The sequence below is a fragment of the Cheilinus undulatus genome, linkage group 17 (genome assembly GCF_018320785.1).
Source record: "Cheilinus undulatus linkage group 17, ASM1832078v1, whole genome shotgun sequence".
NCBI lineage: Eukaryota > Metazoa > Chordata > Actinopteri > Labriformes > Labridae > Cheilinus > Cheilinus undulatus.
This window is the reverse complement of record NC_054881.1, coordinates 22521516-22544020: the sequence shown is the minus strand read 5'-3', so window position 1 is coordinate 22544020 and position 22505 is coordinate 22521516. Positions and strand designations below refer to the sequence as shown.

Below are 22505 nucleotides of genomic sequence, written 5' to 3'. Positions count from 1 at the left end.
TAAAAAAATAAGCTTTTCAAAAAAAAAAAGAAAATTAAAACTTTATTCTTTGCTTACAAAGCTAAAATAAAATAAGGGTCTTGTTAGTTTTAGTCTTTGACAGCAACTAATGACTGACATGAAAACCCAATGGCTTTATATGAACGAAAAAGACTTCCAACAATGGTAGTCTTAAGTTGTATTCAAACATCTAATATTGATAAATAAAATAAAAAGTGAGAAGTAGCTCATTGAAGTGTGTTCTAAAAATGTATGATTTTTACTTCTTCAAGCCCTTTTGGGTATCACTTGTGAAAACTATCTGAAAAAAAAAAAACTAAAACTGCCACCAGAAAATTGTGTCCCAGCCTTTATTTCTTGTATTCTTGTTTACTTACTTATTACTTATTTTCTATCCCTTAAGTTATGGCGGACCTGGTCTATCATATTTGTTATCATAAGTAATAAAATGTATCGAAATGTAAAAGTTTCATTCTAGAGAGAAATAATTGGTCATTATTAAAACTCTGTTTCCCCCCCTTTTTAATGTAACTCATGAATTAATCCGATCTCAGAAAAAGAGACAATACAGCAGCTATTGTTGACAGAATTTTCCAACAAAATCAGACTGTTTCACTCAGCTAGAACTGAGAATTGTTGACCTGACTGCCTATTTCCTTTTCTCTGCCTTATCAGTGGGGGCAAAATTTTTTAACATCTTTTACATCTGCCATAAATACTTGAATCATTTCCTGTTAGGTGATACATCTGACTACATCTGACATCTGACTACTATTCTTCTCAATCCCAAATTCACACTCTGGGGAGAATATTACTGTAATATTTAATAAATAAGACTTTAAGGTAGCCCGCACGCATGTGAGAAAGACACGATAGGAGTTCGAAAATCCATATGGATATGCAGACCGTACATGGATATAAGGTGGAGAGGAACAAATGTTTGACCTTGAGATGTTTTTGTCTCCTGTTGCTTGAGTGTCTGAAGCTCAGTCACACGGTGCAGAGCTTTCTTCGTCCACACCACTGTATGAGCATGGAGAAAGGCTCACTGGTTCTCTGCTGAGCTTGACAGTGTAACGTTGGCGGGGCAAAATAGACTATGGCAATAAAAAATTTGACTACAGCGGAGCACCATGGTCTATGTAATTGATGGAAAACCCTGAATCTAATTAATGTGCTTGTAGCATGTAATTAATATCTGCTATTGGCACTGACTATAGAATTAAATCTGCCTTTCTCCGTTTCCTTTCAAGCTGCTTTACATCCACGTTGATCAAACTGTTTCTTTTACTTGAAGCTCAGTGTATGCTTGTTTTTATGGTTTGTTTAAATGTGCGCATTACCAACATCCTGCTCCTTCTCTCCATCTTGTGTGTCTTCTGTATCTTCACACAACCCTGCAGTTTCATGTCCTTCTATGGACATAATAGGGGTGTTTTCCTATGCAAAGTTGGAAAATTATATAATTCATGTTGACAATTCAATGAGAAAATATGACATTTATTTTAAAACACTGTGCTAACTCATTTGGCAATTTGGTGATAAAACAGACAATGATTTAGGAAAAATATACCAGCAAAGTTTTCCACAATTTTTCAGATATTATCACCAAATCATGTGTCTAAGAATGATGGCACATGTAGTTATTGAAGATAGAGTTTGTTTTTACACATACCATGATTCATGATTCTCATTTTTATCTGTAATTACATCTACTAACACTGACAGATCGGGCCTCACACTAACCAAAGTTCATCACACTCACTTAGTAAACAGATGCTAAATCAAGTGTGCAGATGCAGAACAAAGCATTTGTATGTATAGGTCCCACTCGGCCCTCTGATTGTGCTGCTGCATGTTCAGCATAAAATGTTTACTAATGCAGAGTGATTCATTGATTCTGCCCAGCAGCCCATTAATCATTGAAATGGTTGTTCTCAGTAGTGGCTTAGGTTAATAACAAGATTTATACAGAAAACGCGAAACCAAGCGATAAAACACTATCACGAATGGTTTTTGAAAAATGTCCACACTTGTTTTTTTTCTACTACAGTTTACAGAGTTTCTCTGTGCATCTCAGTGTGATGTGAATAATGCAAAAGGTTTGAATGAAAGCAGGGAAGCAGAGTCTTAATGTAAACTGTGGAAATATATGAATGCACAGTTATGGATGAGAGCCATTTGTTAATCTAATAGTCTTAAGGGAGTATTTTGACCAGTTTAAAGAACATCAGTGACCAGCAGAAGAGAAGAGTGATCCATTTGTGTCTGTTGGATTTATGAATTACTGTATTAATAAATATCTATGAGCACTTAACATTTTCATTATCTATTTATTATCTATTTATTTTTTTATTATTTATTATAACTCCAAATAATACAAGGGCATGTTTTGCTCATGAAAATTTTCCTCAGGATAAATTGTTTTTTATAAACCCAGATTCCAAAAAAGCTGGGACATTGTGGAAGTGTGATTAACAAAGGCATATCGTTTTTTGCCACTTTTCAACCTCACAGAATACTGCACAAATATAAGATATTTAATGTTCAAATGTAAACCTTCGTTTTCTGGAACATGTTCAAACATGTTTTTCTGGAAATATACACACATTCTGTATTTCATGCCTGCATCACATTCCTAAAAGGATGTAAGTATGAAAGTGGAATTCTTTCCCATTTTGTCTGGATGTGCATCTTACGTTGCACAACAAGTTGGGTTTTCTAATGTCATATTTTGTGCTTCATAATACAGCATATATTTTCACTAGGAGACAGGTCTGGGCTGCATACAGGCCAATCTAGTACCTGTATTCTTTTACTGTGAAGCCATGCTGTTGTGACTCATGCAGAAAGCGACTTGGCATTGTCTTGCTGAATTCAGCAGGGACATCCCTGGAGAAGACATCCTCTGGATAAAAGCATATTTCTCCCAAACCTTTATGTACCTCTCAGTATTAAAGGGGCTTTTACAGATGTGCAAGTAAACCATGCCACTGGCACTAATGCACCCCCAAACTATCACTGATGCTGGCTGGTAAACTTTGTGCTGATAACAAATTGGATGGTCCTTTTCCTCTTTAACCCAGAGGACTCCAGGCCATTATTACTTGTCAGACCATAGTACACTTTTCCACATTTGGTCAGTCCATCTTAGATGAGCTCAGGCTTAGAGAAAGCAGCAGCACTTTTGGATGTTGTTGAGGCTTTTCGAGTCTTGACCTACATTTGTAGATGCAGTGGGGATCGTTAACTGACAAAGGTTTCCCAAAGTGTTCTCAAGTCCATGTTGTAAAATCTATCACAGAATAATGCTAGTTTTTAATGTAATGCCACCTGAGGTGTCCAAGGTCACAGGTATTCTGTGTTGGTATTGGCCTCGCCCTTTATGTGCCGAGATTTCTCCAGATTCTCTGAATCTTGATATCATATCATGATATCATGGACTGTAGTTGACAGATTTCCTTGCAATTGCTCATTGAGTAACAAGTTCATAAACTTTTGGGCTCATTGCCTGCTCAGTGTTTTATAAACTTTGTGCCATTGTTTACAACTGAGTCTTTCAGGAGTCATCCTTTTATACCCAATCATGGCACTTATGTCCCAGGTGTTTTAGAGCATTCTAAAAAACCTCCTAGTCTTTCTTGCCCTATCCCAACTTTTTTGGAACATGCAGCTGGTATCAAATTCAGACAGTGTGCACTTTTGCAGAAAATCATCTAAGTTTATCAGTTTGAACAATAAACATTTTGTGTTTGTGCTAAATTCAGCTGAAATAGGTTAAAAGGGATTCAGAGATAACATTATTCTGTATTATGTCCCAACTTTTTTGGAACTGGGGTGTGTACTTATATTGTAGTGTAGACGTATGACTAATATTTGATGTCTTAAGAATTTCTTTATCAGAAACATCAATACAAGTTAGAGGAGGTGCAGCAGAAGTGCATGGCTTACAGACTTTATTCACAACACTTTGTTTCTAGCACCAAGTCAGTAGTATTTATTCTCTTTACATATGAATCCACAGTTCTTAGTGTAAGAAATTCTCTCTAAATATGATCAGTGATTTATGCTTGGATAATAGACAGTGGGTGAGTATATATAATCACTGATGGAAATAGAAAAACTAACTGAACAGGGTTTATTTAAAAGTGACATCTTTAACTTTTCTTTGGTATGGTGCTCTCGCCCTTAGTGGAAGCATAACGCAGACAATCCTCACTCAGGCTGTGGGTGTGGGGGGTCGTCCAATGGGTGCTGCCCCTCCTTCACAGGGATAGCGAGGTTTTTCAAGGACTGTGGTGACCTCTGGCACAGACTGTTTCTCCCAGTCTCCCTGGAGAAAGAAAATACCCAAATCTAGTGAGGGTTTATTTGTATGAAAGTATCCTATTAGTCACTACCAGGGCAGGACTAGTCTAGTATCAACCCATTATACAGGAATACAGAAGATGACAATCCAGACAACAGACACTTTGACCACTGTAAGAATTATTCACACACAGCCCAAATCCCTTAACCTTCTTGTACCTTACAGAGGGTTTCATTGGTGGAAAAAGGGGAGGTATCCACGTGTTTTAAACATCTTTCATGGTTGCCTATTTTGTCACTGCACAATAACTTAAACATACACTAAAGCATGTTTTTAATGGTCGACTGGTAAAGGTTTCTCATTCTCCATTTGCTGTGCAGTATGCTGATTTATTTTACAGTTTGGTTCTGTTTCAGATGTTGTTTCAGTTTTTCTCTAGAGTGCATGAGTTGACAGTGAAAGTGAATGTCCACAAACAGGCCCTCCAAGCCAATGGCTTCCAACGGGTCCAGCCTCAGGACCCACCCCCAACATTATGATGTCAAATAACGTCAGTTTAAATTTTTATTATCCATTTAAATTAGGGATGTTCGACTTTATCAGCACATCAGTATCACTGATATTTACAACCAATATTTTGTCTATAAAAATCTGCATGTATCATCGGAAAAAAGGGTTAGGACACCAAAAGCTAAAAGCCTAACCTGCAAAATCTGATTACAAAACATGCAATAAAGCTGAGTAAACAGTCTGCTTACTGGACAAAAGCTTGTCCTCCATGTAGACACACTAATGAAGCAAGTGTAGCTTACGTAGCTCTGTTAGCTGCGTTAGCTACCTTGATAATAGAGCTATTATGTCGCAAATATAGCTAAAGCTAAGCACACAAAGCAGCTACGTAAGCTATACATCTAAATAGCTGAGCTAGCCTTAGCTATATTTGCTAAAGCTAGTGTTGCTAAAACTCACATTGCTAAAGCTAGCATTGCTAAAGCTTTATGGCTAAAGATAAGATGAAATATTCCTTTATTAGTCCCACAAGGGGAAATTCCAAACTTACAGCAGCAAGAGTGGTGTAAACAAAGCACGCAAAAGAGTAAAAAGAGCATTTAATTAGTACGATGAATAATACAAAATAGGAAATACAAAAATGTAACTTAAATAGCTGGTGTCAACAAAGCTAATTTAGCATAGATAATGTAGCTATATATCTAATTTAGCTTAGGGTGACCATTTTTTTCAGTCCTCCAAATAGGGACACTTAAATTTTGTCCCAAAATTCTAAAACATTCAACGCAACATACTTAGCTCACGTAGGTTTGTTAACTGCGTTAGCTACGTAAATAATATAGCAACATAGCTAATATTGCTTAAGCTAAGGCCACAAAGCAGCCACTTAAGTAAGTTCTCTACACAGCTGCATTATCTTCAACTACATTTGCTAAAACTCACAATGCTAAAGCTAACTTGGCTACACTGGCTTATGTAGAAACATTACTTGTGTAGCTAGCATAGCTATGTTAGCTTTAACTAAAGCTAACGAGGCTAAAGTCAGCCACTGTTTGTGCTACTACTCTAAAACAGGTTTATACATAATTTAATTCCAGATTCAACCTCCGATCTTTTTTCTCCGTTTTATTTTTTTAACTGCTGCTTAGTCTGTAATGTTTGCAATGTAATTATTTCACGAATGTAACGGCAAGACTTTGTTTATGAATAACGTTGAATTTAAGAAAAAAAAAAATCTAAAATTTTGTACCAGTAAATTATGGCACTTCTGTATCTGAGAGTGGCTGTCATAGATGTATGGTCTGCAGGCAGACTGTCTTGAGCTGAAGTCTTTTTCTTTACTCATCATCATTCCTTAAACTTGAAAGTCTATTGAAAGGACTGAAATTTGGTCATTTGTTCATCCTTATACGTCAAATTGTGTGTTTTAAGGACTTAAGTTTTAGGTCTGAACTACATATAAACATCTGTATCAATACCACTATGGCTAAAGTGAATTTGTAAATTTTAGATATCAGCAAAAATCTAATATTGTGCATCCCTAAGTCTATAATGAAGAATGATTCAGTTTGGGCCTGAGATGGTACAAAACATCACTGCATGTCTTTTTGATAGCTTCACATCTCACCATTGCCCTATTTGTCACAAAGGGAACCAATAATTCAAGTATTTTGTGTCATATCTGAATCACACTTTGCTTAGCAGCCAGCTAATGGTGAATGGGAACAAGCATTAGCTACCCTTCCTCCTCCCTATTACTTCCCTAAAATAGCTGTGCAACATAGACGTTTTGCTACAACTTTCCTTGTTCCTATGCACACATCTGTGTAGGATTGGGCGCTATTCAATTGTCAACACGTCAGATTTTCTCTTAATTTTTCCATGGTATATAGTATTACCGCCAGAAGTTTAAAAACAGCATTTGCATCAATGGCAAGCTGTCTAGCTGCAACCTCACTGTGTGAGAAACTTATCAAAAGTTACAGACTATTTTAGCACCTAAAACAACCAACAGTTACCAATTACTTAATCTACATATCAGATAAAAGGGGTTAGCATACATTTAAGCAGTTTTTAAATGTTATGTGGTTTTAATTGTCCCCAGACAATTAAAACCACTGAGGCTCCATGACTGCAACCATCACTTTAAGCAGTTTAGGTCTGTACACTTAAGTAATGATGAACATATAACATTTGTTCAAATGACATGTTATTGTGTACATTTCAGTTAGTCAGCTTGTAGCTCATCCTGCTTGCCCAAATGCTAGGCGAAGATACATTGACATTAATACGGCACAAACGTCTTTTCCATTTGCCACATTGTCAATACAATATTACGCAATTACAAATGTTAATATGGTACTATAAGTTCTTGATGATCATTACAGGTGCATACAGAGGAATGCTGTCCAAGTTGCACTCTTTCAGATAAAATATTTCTCATCTCTAAAGTCGCCCTGAGATGACACATAGTGTTGTTGTTGCTGGGTCAAAGAGCCAAGTCTTGGCCATCTGAGTTCCAGCACATGAATACAGAGCACTTCTGCTTGTAGGTCTTAAGGGTCACTGACACATTTTGCTGAGACCATCATTCAGAAGGAATGCGACTTTTGCTAAAGATCCCTGACCGCTTCACAATGCTCTGAGGGTTGAGATGAAGTGTTTAGCACCTGAGGCGATGTCCCACAAGGGGTCACTAACAGCTTGCCGTCTGGTCATTTAATCTCGTCAGCCTTCCAAAATTACTGCATCTAGGGATGCACCTTGGTAAACATGTTATCACCCCTGTTAAAAAAAAACATTGTCCATCTGAAAATAATGTGGCAGGAATAGATATCAGTTGCCAGTGTTTATTTGTTGCGTCCAGTCATTTTAATGCTGGCATCTGGTATAGCTAACTGCTGAACAGAATAAGAGATTTTATTACCAGGAAGAAGAAGTCACCCGTGGGACAAACTCTGATCTGTGATGGGAGTCTTGCACCAAAAAAGTAAAGAAAAACACTGATATCAACAATTGGCTAAATTATCTTCAACATCAGCTCTGCTGTAATTTTCACAACCACTGCTGCTATATGTCCAACATTGACTGTCACAGTTAAAGCAAAGGGTTCATATTCATCCAACACGACAGGTACCTCTTTGTAAGCTCTTCACCGCTCTGCAAATATCTTCTTTTGTTGGCACTAATGGCCCATGAGAAGAATGCTGAATTGTCTGAAGTGTTTTGGATTACAACACTAAGTGGGCTGAGAAGTGGGCAACAGCTGTGAGCATCTGTGATAACTGGCAACGAGTCTTTCACATCACTGTGGAGGAATTTTGGCCCACTCTTTTTTGCAGAATTGTTCTAATTCAGCCACATTAGAGCATGAATGGCCTGTTTAAGGTCATGCCACATTTCGACTTAGCCACTCCAAAACCTTCTTTTATTTGAGCCATTCAGAGGTCGACTTGCTGGTGTTTTTCAGATAAGTGTCCTGCTGAAAAACCCAAGTGTGCTTGAACTTGAGGTCACCAACTGATGGCCGGACATTCTCCTTCTGAGTTTTTTGGTAGAGCGCAGAAGTCATGGTTCTATCAATTATAACCAGTGGTCCAGGTCCTGAAGCAGCAAAGCAGCCCCAGACTATCACCCTACCACCAACAGGATTGACTGTTGGTATCATGTTTTTCTTATGAAATGCTGTTGCCATATGCAACGGGATGCACACCTTCTCAAAAAGTTCAACTTTTGTCTCATCAGTCCACAGAATATTTTCACAAATTTGTCAAATGTGAGATGAGCCTTTGGGTTGTTTTTGGTCAGCAGTGGTTTTTGCCTTGGAACTCTCAGGATGCCATTTTTGCTCTCTCTAATTGTTGAATCACTAACACTGACCTTAACTGAGTCAAATGAGTCCTGCAGGCCTTTCGATGTTGTTCTGGGTGTTTTTGTGATCTCCTGGATGAGTCATCGACGCACTCATAGTAATTTTGGTAGGCTGGTCAGTCCTGGGAAGGTTCACCACTCTACCAAGTTTTCCCCATTTGTGGATAATGGCTCTCACCCTGGTTCGCTGGAGTCCCAAAGCCGTAGAAATGGCTTTGTAACCCTTTTAAACAGATGTCAATGACTTTGTTTTTGTTCTTGAATTTCTTTAGATATTGGCATGATGTATTGCTATTTGAGATCTTGTAGCCTACTTTGTTTTCTCAGACAGGCTTCTCTGATCATAGGGCCTGACTGTTTATATCCTAGGTATGCAGCTCTAAATGTCCAATCTAGCCCTTGGAGGATGAAAATGTATTTTTAGCCATGCTGTAACAGAGCTTCAAGAAAAAAGGTCAAGCTATTCTTTTGGGTGTTTTTAAATTAATTTGCAGATTACCTGCAAGAAGATACAATTTTTGATGGTTTTGTAGGCTTTATATACCACAACCTATGCCCTAAGTCATCTCTTTTAACATGATGCTCATCTCATATTAAAATAGTCGAGCCGCCTTCTATTCAAACGATCTCCTGCCAACACTTGTGCCTTTGCTTCTCAGTCCCTCACAGTGTTTGATTGCCAGACACAATCAGCAGCTCTTTACCCACAGTAACAACACTACAAAGACTAAACACTGCAGGAGCCTGATATAAGACTGACTGTTAAACTACTTTGATATATTTTATGCATGATGGCTTCACCCAAAATATCTTGAATGCCTTTCAACTGCCCTCAAGAGGTGGAACTACTAATGGAATTTGTGCTGGCTTATGTAAAAGACCACATATTTTGATTGAAGTAAATGAAATAAATGTTTGAAAAAGAATACCCTTGACAGCATCTCTTACATATGTAAGAAGGGATCAGGCAGTACGTCTCCTTTCATTCGCCTCCTCTTGATGTTTAAATTATGTGCAGATTTCCAATTCTAGTTCAGCTGACTTCTTAATCTTGTCCTCCGCCTATTTGTGCTCTTGATGTCTCAACTCAAACACTGGAATCTGTTTCATGTAGGTGTACTGACCTCACTTGCACTTGCACAACTGATGCTGCATAAAAAAGTGATCAAGGTCCCTACACAGTTTGAACTGTGGTTGATTTATTATTTGGTCTGATCTGGACGTTTTTTGTTTGGATCACATGTCAGAAAACTTTCGATACAGCTGGTCGGACTGTATGCCATCCAAATGATGCCTGCCTTTAAGCTGCTTTAATTGGTGGCTTGGCAGGAAATGTAAGCAATGCATGTAAGATATAACTGTTACCGGTTTTAATGATAACCATGACAAAATTCCCCCATAGTTATCATACTGTTCAAATTTACATTATCATTAAAAACGTTTGCAACACCCTTGCTTAATATCATGATAAATACTGTCCAGAAAGCGTGCTACTTTGGTTTGTTTACTGAGGTGAATGAATGGGGAAAAAACATCCACAGGTCAACTGAAGATGCAAAGAAATGTCTCAGGGAAAAGGAGACATCCCTGTCTTTCTCCTCTACACCTAACCATCACTGTCTGGTTCAGAGCACAGACAGAGATAAACAAATAGGCCTAAAGAGCACTTTAGCTAGTCAGTTCAAAAGCTCAAAGTACACCAGCATTGTGAATCAAAAAAACTGAAATGCAGCACCTTCCACTGTCAGCTTTAAGAAGAAAAAAATCAGACTGTGGGAGCTGCATGCACTCACTGGCTTTAGCTGCTCCTCATTGGCCCAAAAAGTTTATGAAAAGCAGTCTAAACTTTGTAGTAATTCCCGTTAGTTAAAAATGTAATTCCAGTGCTGAAATTTGTTGAAATCAGCAGAATAGAAGATAATTAGCTTACTTAACAATCTCACTGAAACTGGGACATTTTACCATTTCATTAAAAATATAAGCTCATTTTGAATTTGACGGTAGCAACACATCTGAAAGTAGGGGCAGGGCCATGTTTACAGTTGTGTAGTATCCCATCTTCTTTTAATAACAGCCTGTAAACATCTGGAAAGTGATGAGACCAGACAAGAGTTTTGGATTTAGCTGCTCAACTGTACCCCGTCTCTTTTGTCTGATTTTTTGTTTTATGATGTGCCAAATATTTTCTGTTGGTGAAAGGTCCGAACTGCAGGCAGGTAAACTCAGCAACCAGACTTCCATGCTGTTGTGATGAATCAGGTATGTGGTTTAGCATTGTCTTGCTGATATATGCACATCCTTCCTTCAAAGAAATATTGTCTGGATGGAAGCATATCTTGCCCTTAAAGCTCTATATACTTTAAAGCATTGATAGTGCCTTTCCAGATGTGTAAGCTGCCCACACCATAGCTGGATGGTCCCTCTCTTCTTTAGTCCACAGGACACAGTGTCCATGTTTTCCAAAAAGATTCAAATTTTGACTCATCTGACCGCAGAACAGTTTTCTATTTTTGCCTCATTGCATTTTAAATTAGCTCAGTTGCTGTGTTCCTGTGTTGTGTTCACATACAGCTTCTTCTTCACATGATACAGCTTGATTTCTTTAAGTGTTGGAGTCCATGCAGTTATTTTGAGTACAAAATCATGCCTGTTTGTAATGAAGTGTTGCATGAGGGCCTGAAGATCATGAGTAGGTCTGTGTATTGGCAAGAATCTGGGGATATAATACACATCACTCATTTCAGAGTCTGCTGAAAGGAATCCACTTTTGTCGCATAAGCTTTTAGCTGTGCTGTTGCTATCATGTCTAGCTGTGAGCTCTCAAATTTGTGTTGTCTTAAGTATTTCACTTTGGCTTGGCATATCTTGCAAATGACTTGACTCTTGTCAGAGTACGTACTGGCTTTAATGTTTCGGAAGCCAAAATATGTCCACAAATGTTACTGACCTGTTGCCAATTGACCTAATTAGTTGCAAAATGCTCCTCCAGCTGTTTTTCATTAGTGCCACTTACTTTTCCAGCCTCATGTTGCCCCGTTCCTACTTTTATTATGAAATGGTAAAATGTCTCAGACTCAACATCTTATATATTGTTTATATTCTATTGTGAATAAAATATGGGACGGGGGGATTTGGGTTACAATATCGTTACAGCTCTACCTGTAACTAAGGACTTACAGGAAAGAGGAGTGCAGTCGACTGGTTGCAGTGCATTGAGATGGGTGCTGTATTGTAAAGGGAATCCAGCACTTCTCCTGCGAAAGCGTCCCAGTGTAGCTGAGAATACTGCTCTGTCACGCTAACCTCACCGCACACACACCGGTCATTTCCGTGGAACCTGGAGGAGAGAGGGAGAGGTTGACGGAAAGTCGATAAAACGAGGGAGGCAGAGTGAGATTGAAAAAGGAGGATGAGATTGGAGAAAAGAAAAGCAGACAGCACTGGCGTTAGGAGAACACTTAAAGGACAAAGCAGCTGGATTTCCAAGATTAAAAGAAGTAATCACTCCGGTTCCTTGGAGTGAAGGATGCTGGGGGAAGGGATGTATGCTGAAACTGAAAAGTGCTTCGTCACACTGAAGATAGAGAGAAGAAACAAAGAGGGTGAAGGACAAGGGGAACATGCAAATGATTTTAAGGAAAGATGGAGCGTGTGCTACCTGTTAATGAAGTTAAAGTATTTCTGCAGGTATTCTGGGTCAACGTGGCTCTTGCACAGCTCCAGCTTGGTGCGAGGGTAGTAGTGAATGTAGTTAACACACATTTCCTCCATAATGCCGAAACCTCCCTGAGGTGGAAAAGAGATTTGGATAGAGGGAGGCGTAGACAGACAGTGCAAAGAGCAGATGTTGGTATTAGGGGGCAGAGATGGAAGGATTATGAGGAAGAAAGATGGAGGGAGGAGAGATATCAAAGACAGAAGTACTCAAGGATATATTCTGTTATTGTGGACGTTAAAGGTCAAATTTTGGAGCATAAAAATAGCCCTTAAATTTTATACAAATAAGCTTCTCACCACTGTTGGCTTGCTCCTATCTTCTGTGTTATAAGTACACTTTGTTATAAGCACGTCGCCCTGCAGAACCAAGCAAAAACACACCACAAACTCTACATATTTCAAGTTTAACCAAAGAACACTTACGATAACTGAAGTTCACTCAAAAAACAAGTCATTAAAGAAAACCACAAGTTGTAGAAGATAATTTTTGCTTCATGGAGCTCAGCAGCTGCTTTTGTCTCATCTGTCTGCCCAAGAAGTTCCCATTACAGTGCTGCTTTTTACAGCTTGTCCCCATTTTCCCCCCACATAAGCACCTTACACTGCAGAGACGTATTCTAATTCAATACTTTAAATGCAAAAAAGAGGGAAGAAAGAACATCTGAGGCCACTCCATTCAGAATGAGTCGGCTGAGCTTGCAGAATAGTAAATTTCTCATTCTTGTCAGGATGTAAAATTCACAAAGGGGTAAAAAGAACCACAGCTTTTATACTTACGGGTAAAACATTCACCATTTTCCTCAGAACTCGGATTGTCTAGGACAAAAAAAAGATGGAAAGAAAAGTAGGTTATAAAGGGGAGGATAACCTGGGCTTATTCTTCCTATTCCCTTTATTTTGTCCATTTATCTTGACATAGAAACACTAACTTTACTACCCCAACATTGAATAAAATTGCAGTTTTTTGTTAATAGGGAAAAAATCCACACACATTCTGATTTTGATACCTAAAAGGTGTTCCAAAAATGTTGGGGCATGAGCCTGTTTCCCTCTATGCTACATCAACTTTTCTTCTAACAACAAAGCTTCTGGGATCAGGGCACCCTTGGGCGGAAAGATTTCGGGGTCTGACCTTATCAAATTAGATGTACGAATACTTTTTAAAAATAAAAATAAATCATGATTAGAAACATCATCTACAGAGGCATATTATGACCAACTTTAAAGACAGAATAATTAAGAGTTTGTTCATTTTTGAGCAAAAAATTTTGGAAAAAAATTGGCATTTTTAGGATAATGGAGTCTGATATTTACAGGAAAACAACCTCAGAATTTCAGACTTAAAAAATGTTAAATTTATAAGAAAAAACTTGAAATTTCCAGTTTATAAAGTCTTAAATTTTGACATTAAAAACTCAAAAAATGTCATTTTTAAAATGTATCAAGTCTGATGAGTCTGAAAATCCTAGATGCCCCATTTGTTGGGCTAAAGGGGAGAGGGGCCATCCTGGTTGCAATAAGCGCTCAGTTCAAAAGCCATCAGCCATGGCGCTGCATATATGCAAACGGTGTGAAAAAATCCAAACATTTCTGAAGGCTTCATTAATGCTGAACCACACTTCAACAACATTCTGAGTGCTATACTGGCCTGCCTGCAGCCCCAGTTTGTCACCTATTGAGGATATATGATGCATTGTAAAGAATGGCATAGCCAAAAGAAGACTCTTGACTTAATGGCTAAAGTCATGCATTTACCAAGAATGAATCTGCCACTTCCAGAGTTACAGAAACTGACCTCCTTAGTCAACAAACACTGACACAGTTGTTCAAAGAGGAGTTGATACTAGAAAGGCAAACATGACACTGTCCCAACATTTTTGAAACATGTTTCTGCTGTAACCTGAACTCATTTCTTTGTCCTTTAAAAGTCAATGTAAAGTAAAAACAAGCCCCTTGTTACCTTTAGGTGTACTTCTATAGAGCAATAGTCTCTTGCATCTTAAATTAAGGCATAATAAGTCAATTAGTGTAGAACAAGCAGAGTGTGAAAACACTGCTTGATCCTGATGCTTTCCTTGAAGGCACCTTTTGCTGTTATTAGCTGGGAGTGTGTAACGCTCTGTTAGCCTTGCTTAGGTTGGTGTGATGAAGTCTTCATAAGTCTGATGAGGCTGCAGGGTTTAAAACAACACCGCCACACAGGTACGCTCAGATAAGTGTGACATCAACAGCAGCTGGAGATTTTATCAGGATGTTTAGCAGATGGCCTCTGCTTCCTTTGTTTTTGTGTACCTGCCTTAGGATAAAAATGCATCAGATGTTACCTGCTGTCTTTTAACAATCGGTCATAACTTTTACCAGAATAACAGCAGGTTATCAAATAGTGAGAAACGCAAAGATGAAGTCCAGGTTTTTCAATGTTGCTTAACTTTGAAGGAGGTCGACTACTTGTATGCTGTGTGTGTTAATTATCTTAACTTTTAAAACTATCACACACAAGGCTTAAGATTTACTAAAGCACAAATTACCTTCAAACAAATATTTTAAGTAAAGCCAGAGGAAGAGCCGGTGGTTCCTGTAAGCCTCTGTTGTCTAATAACACACAAAGAGAGAGACATATGGTCGCGCTGCCTGATGTGTTACCTCATTAAAACAAACATGGGTTCTGTCATTTGTTTGGAGGTGCTTACAAGACTAAAGCGCCATATGCATGCAAATCCACTGCTAGGAAAGTCCTAAACAAAGGCACTCCTTTTTTGAGACAGACTCGCTGAAAACCGCAGTGTTGTGATGTGTTAGGGAGGGATTTTAATGTTGTTGGAGAGTGAAATGATGACCATTCAAATGTATCAGCCCACAGAAAAGGGTTGTTCCAGTGCTGGTTTAGGACCCTTCTTTGGGGTTCCTCCTAATGGTAAGAGAAACATAGATAATGCTTGTTTAGTTTGACTTTATATGAGTTAAACATCATAACTTTTTTATGAGATAAGCAATAGAGAAAACTTCAACAACTGACAACCTTCAACCTGACAGAGGTTCCCAGTCTTTTTTTCTTTTTTGGAGCACCCCTACATTTATCAAAAAGAACTTAGCCCACCAGAGCCCTGCAAAACAGTATTTATATACAGTACATTGCTTTTACTTACTTTTACGTAAGCAAGCAGCAACAAGAGACCGGTGAAATTATGGTGGAAGACATTAGTGTGGATGCTACTTAAGCGCCAGTTTTATCAGAACTTGATGATTGTCCCTGAAGGACAATTCAGATTGCTGACACTTCAGTTTTGTGAGTCTTTTTTGGATGTGCACTTTAAAGCCTGGTATACACTGTACAATTTTAGGATGTCCCAGATGACAGATGACCTATCGTAGGGATTTCTTTGGTCGTGGCTCCAAAATGATGGTCCTATGTCACACTGTGAGACAGGATGACAGACGGCCATTGTCATGGTCTTGTGACCAAACAAGTTAGCATTAGAACAGAGACAAAGCCAAACGCAGAAGTTGTGGGATTCCAACACGGAGGAAAATCTTGATCTTGGTTGTTTTTTTAAAACATGAATGCTACAATTACAATGGTTTTGTTGTTTGCTTTACTGAATTATTTACCACAACACTGGCAGCGTAGATGGATGGCACATACTGATGACGTTAATTTCTTGAATATCCAGGTACACTGTAGCCTGTGATTCAGCTGCATTTAGCGGAAGTTGTCATTGTACAGTCTGCACACATCAGTTTTCAACATTGGACCTCAGGTTAGGAACCAATGCAGTCGTTCATCAAGCATAGATTTTAGATTTTGTAAAGTATTTTTTGTCTCAAACAGAAGCTGCCAGTTGAGACCAAGTGTCAACACTCCAGTAACCTTGCAAAGCAGATGGATTTGCCAGACTTCATCTCTGTCATCAGGCAATCCATCTTGAAAAGCTCCAATCCATAACGTTTGTGATAAACCAAACACTATTGGACTAATCAGTGTCATTTGAGGAGATCGAGGCGGTAGCTAAGGGTGGGGTTTAGTTTTACTGAAAGCCGATAGCTCCCAGTGATAAGCACGGCTATAGCTCCAGGGGAGCATCAGTTTTACTGGAACTGGATCACGGTTCTGTATGAAATAAAGAATAAAAACAACTATAAAAGCTCATCATGATGGGAACGATTTTTTCACTCTTCTACTGACCTGCTTCTGCATGAGTTTGTGATAGTTACGGGGAAAAGGTTAGTTGTTGTGTGAGTGGTTGTATACAACTATTCACACAACATGCTGCTAGTGGAGTGATTAGCTCGGACTTAGCCACAGCCACAGTCTTGTCAGAACTGGACAAGATGCCTTATTTTGCCTTGTTGCTCTGATTGGCCCATCATGAGTGTGACAGACAGATTGTTCCTCCAATCACCTTCCGAGAATTTTTTGAAAAGTTCTGCCCTTCCCAAACGCTTTCTATGGGAGCTTTCCCAGATTAATGTGAAATAAATCCATGCTAAAGATATTACAGCCTGGCTAAAAATCGTTGTAGCATTGCTCATTTCTTAATTCATGAATAACTACATTGGGAATAATCATTTTTGCAACTCACCCACATAATACATACAAGGCTAACAGCTATGCATCAGTTTGCATAGGAGCGTGGCTAAGTGGACTTATAGGTTGCTGTGTTGTGCTGTTTATTTACCTGGAGGATGAAGGTCTGCCTCAGCTCCCTGCATGTTTAAATTTAGATTTTGAGACAGTTACATGTAGACAGGATTTCCAATATAGCCAATGCCATTGTTGGGTTTCGAAATGTGTCTTTAGAAACCATGGGGTGCCGTGTCCATTTTTGAAACAGCCAATGCTAATAAAACCTATTTTAAATTTACTTTTTAAGTAATTTTGCATCTTTGCTGTAGTGTTACACTAGGGAAACTTATTGCATTTACATAAGCATTTTATTTTCTGCTCAGATGTTCTGAGTTCCTTTTTTCTCTTTTTTTTTTCTCTGTTAGTCAGCTCAAAATAGCAGCAGAAGCTCTCATGCAGGTCTTTCAAAGAAGCAAACATGCTAGACTGCTGGAGTATGAGCCTGCAACTACATGCAGATGAGAGCTTCAGAGCCAGCAGGGATTTCTGGATATTGATATACAACAAAAATTAACTCAGAGAAACAGAGAATAACTAAGAAAATATAGCGTGGACATGGCCCAGAAAATTTCCTTTTTTTTTCATGTCAGTGCTTATGTTTCCATATCACACAGTTCAGTGATGTGAAGTAAAACATCTTTTTTTTTTGCTTGTGTAGCTCGATGTAACACGATACACACAGGTGCATCTCTACCTCTGAGCTCTTCTGGGTAAACAGCACCCTGTTGTTGCTCACCTGATAGTGTGTACTGAAGTGTTGATCCTCCTGCACCACCTCCAGCTCTTTACCTCCCCTCACCAAAACCGTCCTCACCCCACGCCCTGCAAGGTGGGTGTGCAGCTGGGATGCAAATATATAAATCCCCCCTGGAGGCAAAGCCTAGACAGACAAAAAGGGAAACAAACATTTAAGGTTAAACTTCAGGCAAGATTCTGTGCTTTAGAGACCAGAACTTGAAGAAAAACATGGCTCAGCAGCTAAAATATTTACAAAGTATTATTAACACAGGAATCATAAATAATGCAGGAAAGGCTTTTCTTATTCTCACAGTGTTGGTGCACTTGGAGGTGCAATATCCACTCAGGTAGAAGGTGTCTTGTTTGGGTGGGATAGCCATGATTGGAGTATAAACAAGGCCCAGCTCCATGATTCCTGCATCGTACCGCCGCAGACTGGGTGTGTAATGTAGCCTTATTCCAGATGAGTCTCGACGACCTGCAGAAAGATGTTTCTATTTTTTAAAATCTGCTTTTTACAGTCACAAATTACCATAAGATCAAAGTAAAATAACAGCCAGAATTATGATGCACTAAACAAGGCTGTAAGTAGTGAATTTAATACAACACAGCAGAGTCAGGAGGAAGATGGAAACATCAGAGAAGAATTTAAAAGGCGTAATGAGTGTGTAATGTCTTCACTCCATCTGGTCCTACTCAAACCAACATGTTCCCACATTTTAAACCGCCTGGAGTTTATCATGCAGAAGCAAGAAAAACAATTTAGAATGGCAATTTTTTTAAGCCTACAAAGGAACAAGCGACACTGGTGAAAAAAAAGACAGCAGCCTGGCAACATTTCTGAAATGTTAAGAGCCGTTGGAGTAATTTTTGTGAAATGGGTTTGAAAATTCAAATCAAGAAGGTTCTCTTGTGTCCTAGGGGTTTAATTTCAAACGTCTCTTTCGACACCAGACAGAAACTGGCCAATACTTGCATGCTTTTATTCTTGTTTGTTAATGTTGGGAATGTGAAGTTGTTTCTCATCTATAGCTGTTAAACTGCAGGAAAGTTGAAGGAAGATAATGGGATAGAAATGAAGGTTATAAGAATATAATGTGCTCAGACAGGAACAAAGGATCAAATATATCTTAAAAATTTCAGTCACATGGCGATGCAGAGGCCTCAAAAGCAAAAAATAGAACTTGAACACTTATAGCTATTTAATGCTGTGTGGCACTGCAGCACAGGAATTTTATTCATCATCTTTTAAAAGTGATGCATGTTTATGCCACCTGAAAACCACCAAAAACAGAGATATTCATTTAAACTGTAAGTTTTTGTTGCTTTGAACCATTATATGGCACCAGAATCACTAGCTGTTTCCATTACCCTTGGAAGTGCACAAAATCTAAATAGTGCAATAAAAAACTGGTAATGGAAACACCTGAAATTTGAAAAAAAAAAAACAAAACTCTAAAATATCAAAAAATAAGTTTTTACGCTATCTAACCCTTTTCAGACATTTCAATATAGAAGTTTATCGCAAAAGTGCAATGGAAACACTTTTTCTGCAGTTACAAGTCACAGGGCGAGATGTACAGTGTCGCATATAATAATAATATTATTAATAATAATAATAATAATAACTTTTATTTTTATAGCACCTTTGAAAACAGAGGTTTACAAAGTGTTTTGATAATAAGCAGAATCACAGTTACAAAGCATCAAACACAAACAGCAAAAAGTCACAAGAAAGACAAAACCCCAACCCATGAAAACACTCAGCCAGCAATGCAACTCCAACATCATAAAAATCTAGCAGAACATTCTAAACATGAAAATGATGTCAAATTAGAAGACAGTATAAAACCCCAGATATGTAAGATTCCATAATAAAAGTGAAGACCAAGAATAAAAACCCAGAATAACCTAGACCAGTCCAGACAACACAGTAACCAACTATATAAAAGAGACCTAAGGACCAGAAATGTAAAAGCATTTAAAGTATTAGGAAGATACAGAAAGGAATATAAATCAAAATTGTAACAAGAAGAAAAAAAAAGTTTAAATTGGTAGCGGTTAATAGGTCAGCATACAAAAATTAAAATTCTAGACAGTAAAAGATATTAATCATAATAATGATAATAGTCTGGTAAAACCGATATAGTTGTAAAAAGAGGAATAAAAGCAATAAAAGTGGGGGGGCTCTAAAAACCAAGTAGGAGAAGTGACCATGACCAGTTCCCTCCAAGACAACATGGCATGGTACATGCGGACAGGAGGGATGACAAGACTTTTCTTAACATCATACTTATGCCCTTATAGGTGGCTTTAACCATACATATGGAATTTGCCTCTGAACTATCATGTGTTGCCGTTGTCTTTTGTTCAAAATTATCAAGGCAACCGCTGTAGATGTAATCATAACTGTACCAACAAGCAACAGGTTTTGAAAGTTCAGCTTCCTTGTAGTGGAGTCTTGTGAGATGAGATTTTACAAGAATTGCGTGGCATATGCCCAAAACTCCCTTCAAATGGAGCACACACAACTTTCTGAAAGTAACAAAAGGAGTACCAACAGTAAAGTGTAAGCTTGGTTTGTATTTACATGTGAGTTGTTCTTACCAGATATAAGGAGGGGGTTGTGATAGTGGACCTCTAGACGGAGGAATCTTGAGGAGCCTGGTCCACCCATAGCCAGCCCTGCATCTGGAGGGTAGTAAAAAGCCTGAAAGCAAACAAACACAAGCATCATTATTCCTGTGATTAATGCTGTATCACCTCTTAATTTTTTGCATTCATTGAAAGATCAATTAGAGTCAAAATAAGCCTGCATGTTCTCAAATATTATACCTACTGAATCCTTACAATTATCGTTTTATTCTTGCCTTACTGTCATTTTCTGGAAATTTTACTTATGAGGTCTTTCAAGCACATCACACCGGGAGGATAACCCTGGGTAGACATAGAACTTGCTGAAAGGATTATACACCTGGCCAGGGGATACCTCGAAATCCCCCAGGAGGTTTAAACTTTCATCCTGCTTTACAATGGCCATGGTTTTTGGTCAGACATAGGTTGTGTTCCGTAATTAGCATCACATGTGTCTTCAAACTTGTCTCAGTCAGTGTGCCTATTTAAAGGGTGAAAAGTAGTCACTGTGCTGTTTGGTATCATGGTCTACCACACTGAACATGGACCACAGAAAGCTACGTAGACAGATGTCCCAAGAGATTAGGAAGAAAATTATAGACAAGCATGTCAAAGGTAAAGGCTATGAGATCATCTCCAAGCAGCTTGATGTTCCTGTGACTACAGTTGCACATATTATTCAGAAGTTTGAGGTCTATGGGACTGTAGCCAACCTCCCTGCTTGTGGCCACAAGATTAAAATTGATGATAAATTAAGGAGACAGATAACAGGATGAATGGTAACCAAAGAGCCCAGACCAACTTCCAACGAGATTAGTGGTGCATTTCAAAGTCAAGGTACATCAGTGTGGGAATGCACCGTCCGTGGCTGTTTGAGCCAAAGTGGACTTATTGGAAGACAACCAAGAAAGACTCCACTGTTGAAAGGAAATTGTAATAAAGCAAATTTGCCAAATGGCATATAGACTAGTCACAAAGATTTTGGAAGAATGTCCTTTGGACAGATAAGACAAAACTGGAGCTTTTTGGCAAGTCATATCAGCTCTATGTTCAAAGACCCAAAAATCATGCACCTGTGAAACATGGTCTCTCCTAATTGAAATGCTGTTATGTGTGTGACCTATCATTAAGCATCTGGATACACGTCTTTGATGTCAGGCGAGGGTGTCCATCTAGACGGAAGATGCGAGGAAAATCTGGGGAGAAGAGTTTTCGGTCCAGTGACCTCAGAATTCCGTCTCCTCTTTTCGCAGATGATGTGGTTCTGTTGGCCTCCTTCACTGGAGACCTCCAGCAAGCACTGGGGCGGTTTGTGGCTGAGCGCAAAGTGCTTGAGATGAGGGTCAGATGTTGTACCGGACTGTTGTGGTCAGGAACTGGCTAAACCAGAAGGCAAAACTCAATTTACTCATCAATTTTTGTTCCAACCCTAACCTTTGGTCATGAGCTCTGGTTAATAATGGAAAGAATAAGACTGCAGGTTCGTTGGAGGGATTATTTATCTCATCTGGCCAGGAATGCCTTTGAATCCCCCAGGAAGTGCAGGAAAATGTCACTGAGTGGACTTACTTAGTCTGCTTCCACTGCAACCAAACCCGGATAAGTGGATGAAAATGAATGAATGGATTTATCATCAATAGACAAAGAACAACAATCAACTAAGAACTAAATAAAAACACACAAATCCCTGACTGTGAGGAAAGACAGCAGACCCACTCCAAAAGCCTCTGGCCTCTAAGGCAAAACAGCAGGAGTGTTAAGGAGTTGGAATTGCTTTTATTTGAACAGATACAACATGATTTGAGATAAAGAACTGCCAGCGTATTTGTTCAATTTTCAGTGTGCTTATAGTATCTTGTCAATAAAAAACAAGAAATTTATCAATATTGGGTGCCTACGGCTTCAATTTTTATTCAGTGTGATATCAAAACCATAATAATAGATGAAAATAAATTCTTTAATCCACAGTAACTTTAAATATGATAGGATCACAATGAGATTATGTCATTATCTAACCAACAAGGCATGGATAATAGATAACCTCTCAGCTATACCACTGTTGTTTTCCAAATCTTCTTTGGTGGCCAAAAATAAAAGCATGCC

General features: G+C 38.5%; 1 protein-coding gene across 1 annotated transcript in view; it reads right to left on the bottom strand.

Annotated features, from left to right (window-relative positions):
• Positions 1–4219: 4219 nt before the first annotated feature.
• dbh (dopamine beta-hydroxylase (dopamine beta-monooxygenase)) overlaps positions 4220–22505 on the bottom strand; it is a 35896-nt gene continuing 17610 nt past the window's right edge. The window contains exons 5-12 of the mRNA XM_041811166.1: positions 20376–20478; positions 18080–18246; positions 17767–17910; positions 13184–13222; positions 12704–12763; positions 12348–12475; positions 11867–12026; positions 4220–4333 (exon numbers count right to left, since the gene is read on the bottom strand). Of these exons, the coding sequence (XP_041667100.1) occupies positions 4220–4333; positions 11867–12026; positions 12348–12475; positions 12704–12763; positions 13184–13222; positions 17767–17910; positions 18080–18246; positions 20376–20478 (915 nt within the window). The remainder of the gene's footprint in view (positions 4334–11866; positions 12027–12347; positions 12476–12703; positions 12764–13183; positions 13223–17766; positions 17911–18079; positions 18247–20375; positions 20479–22505) is intronic.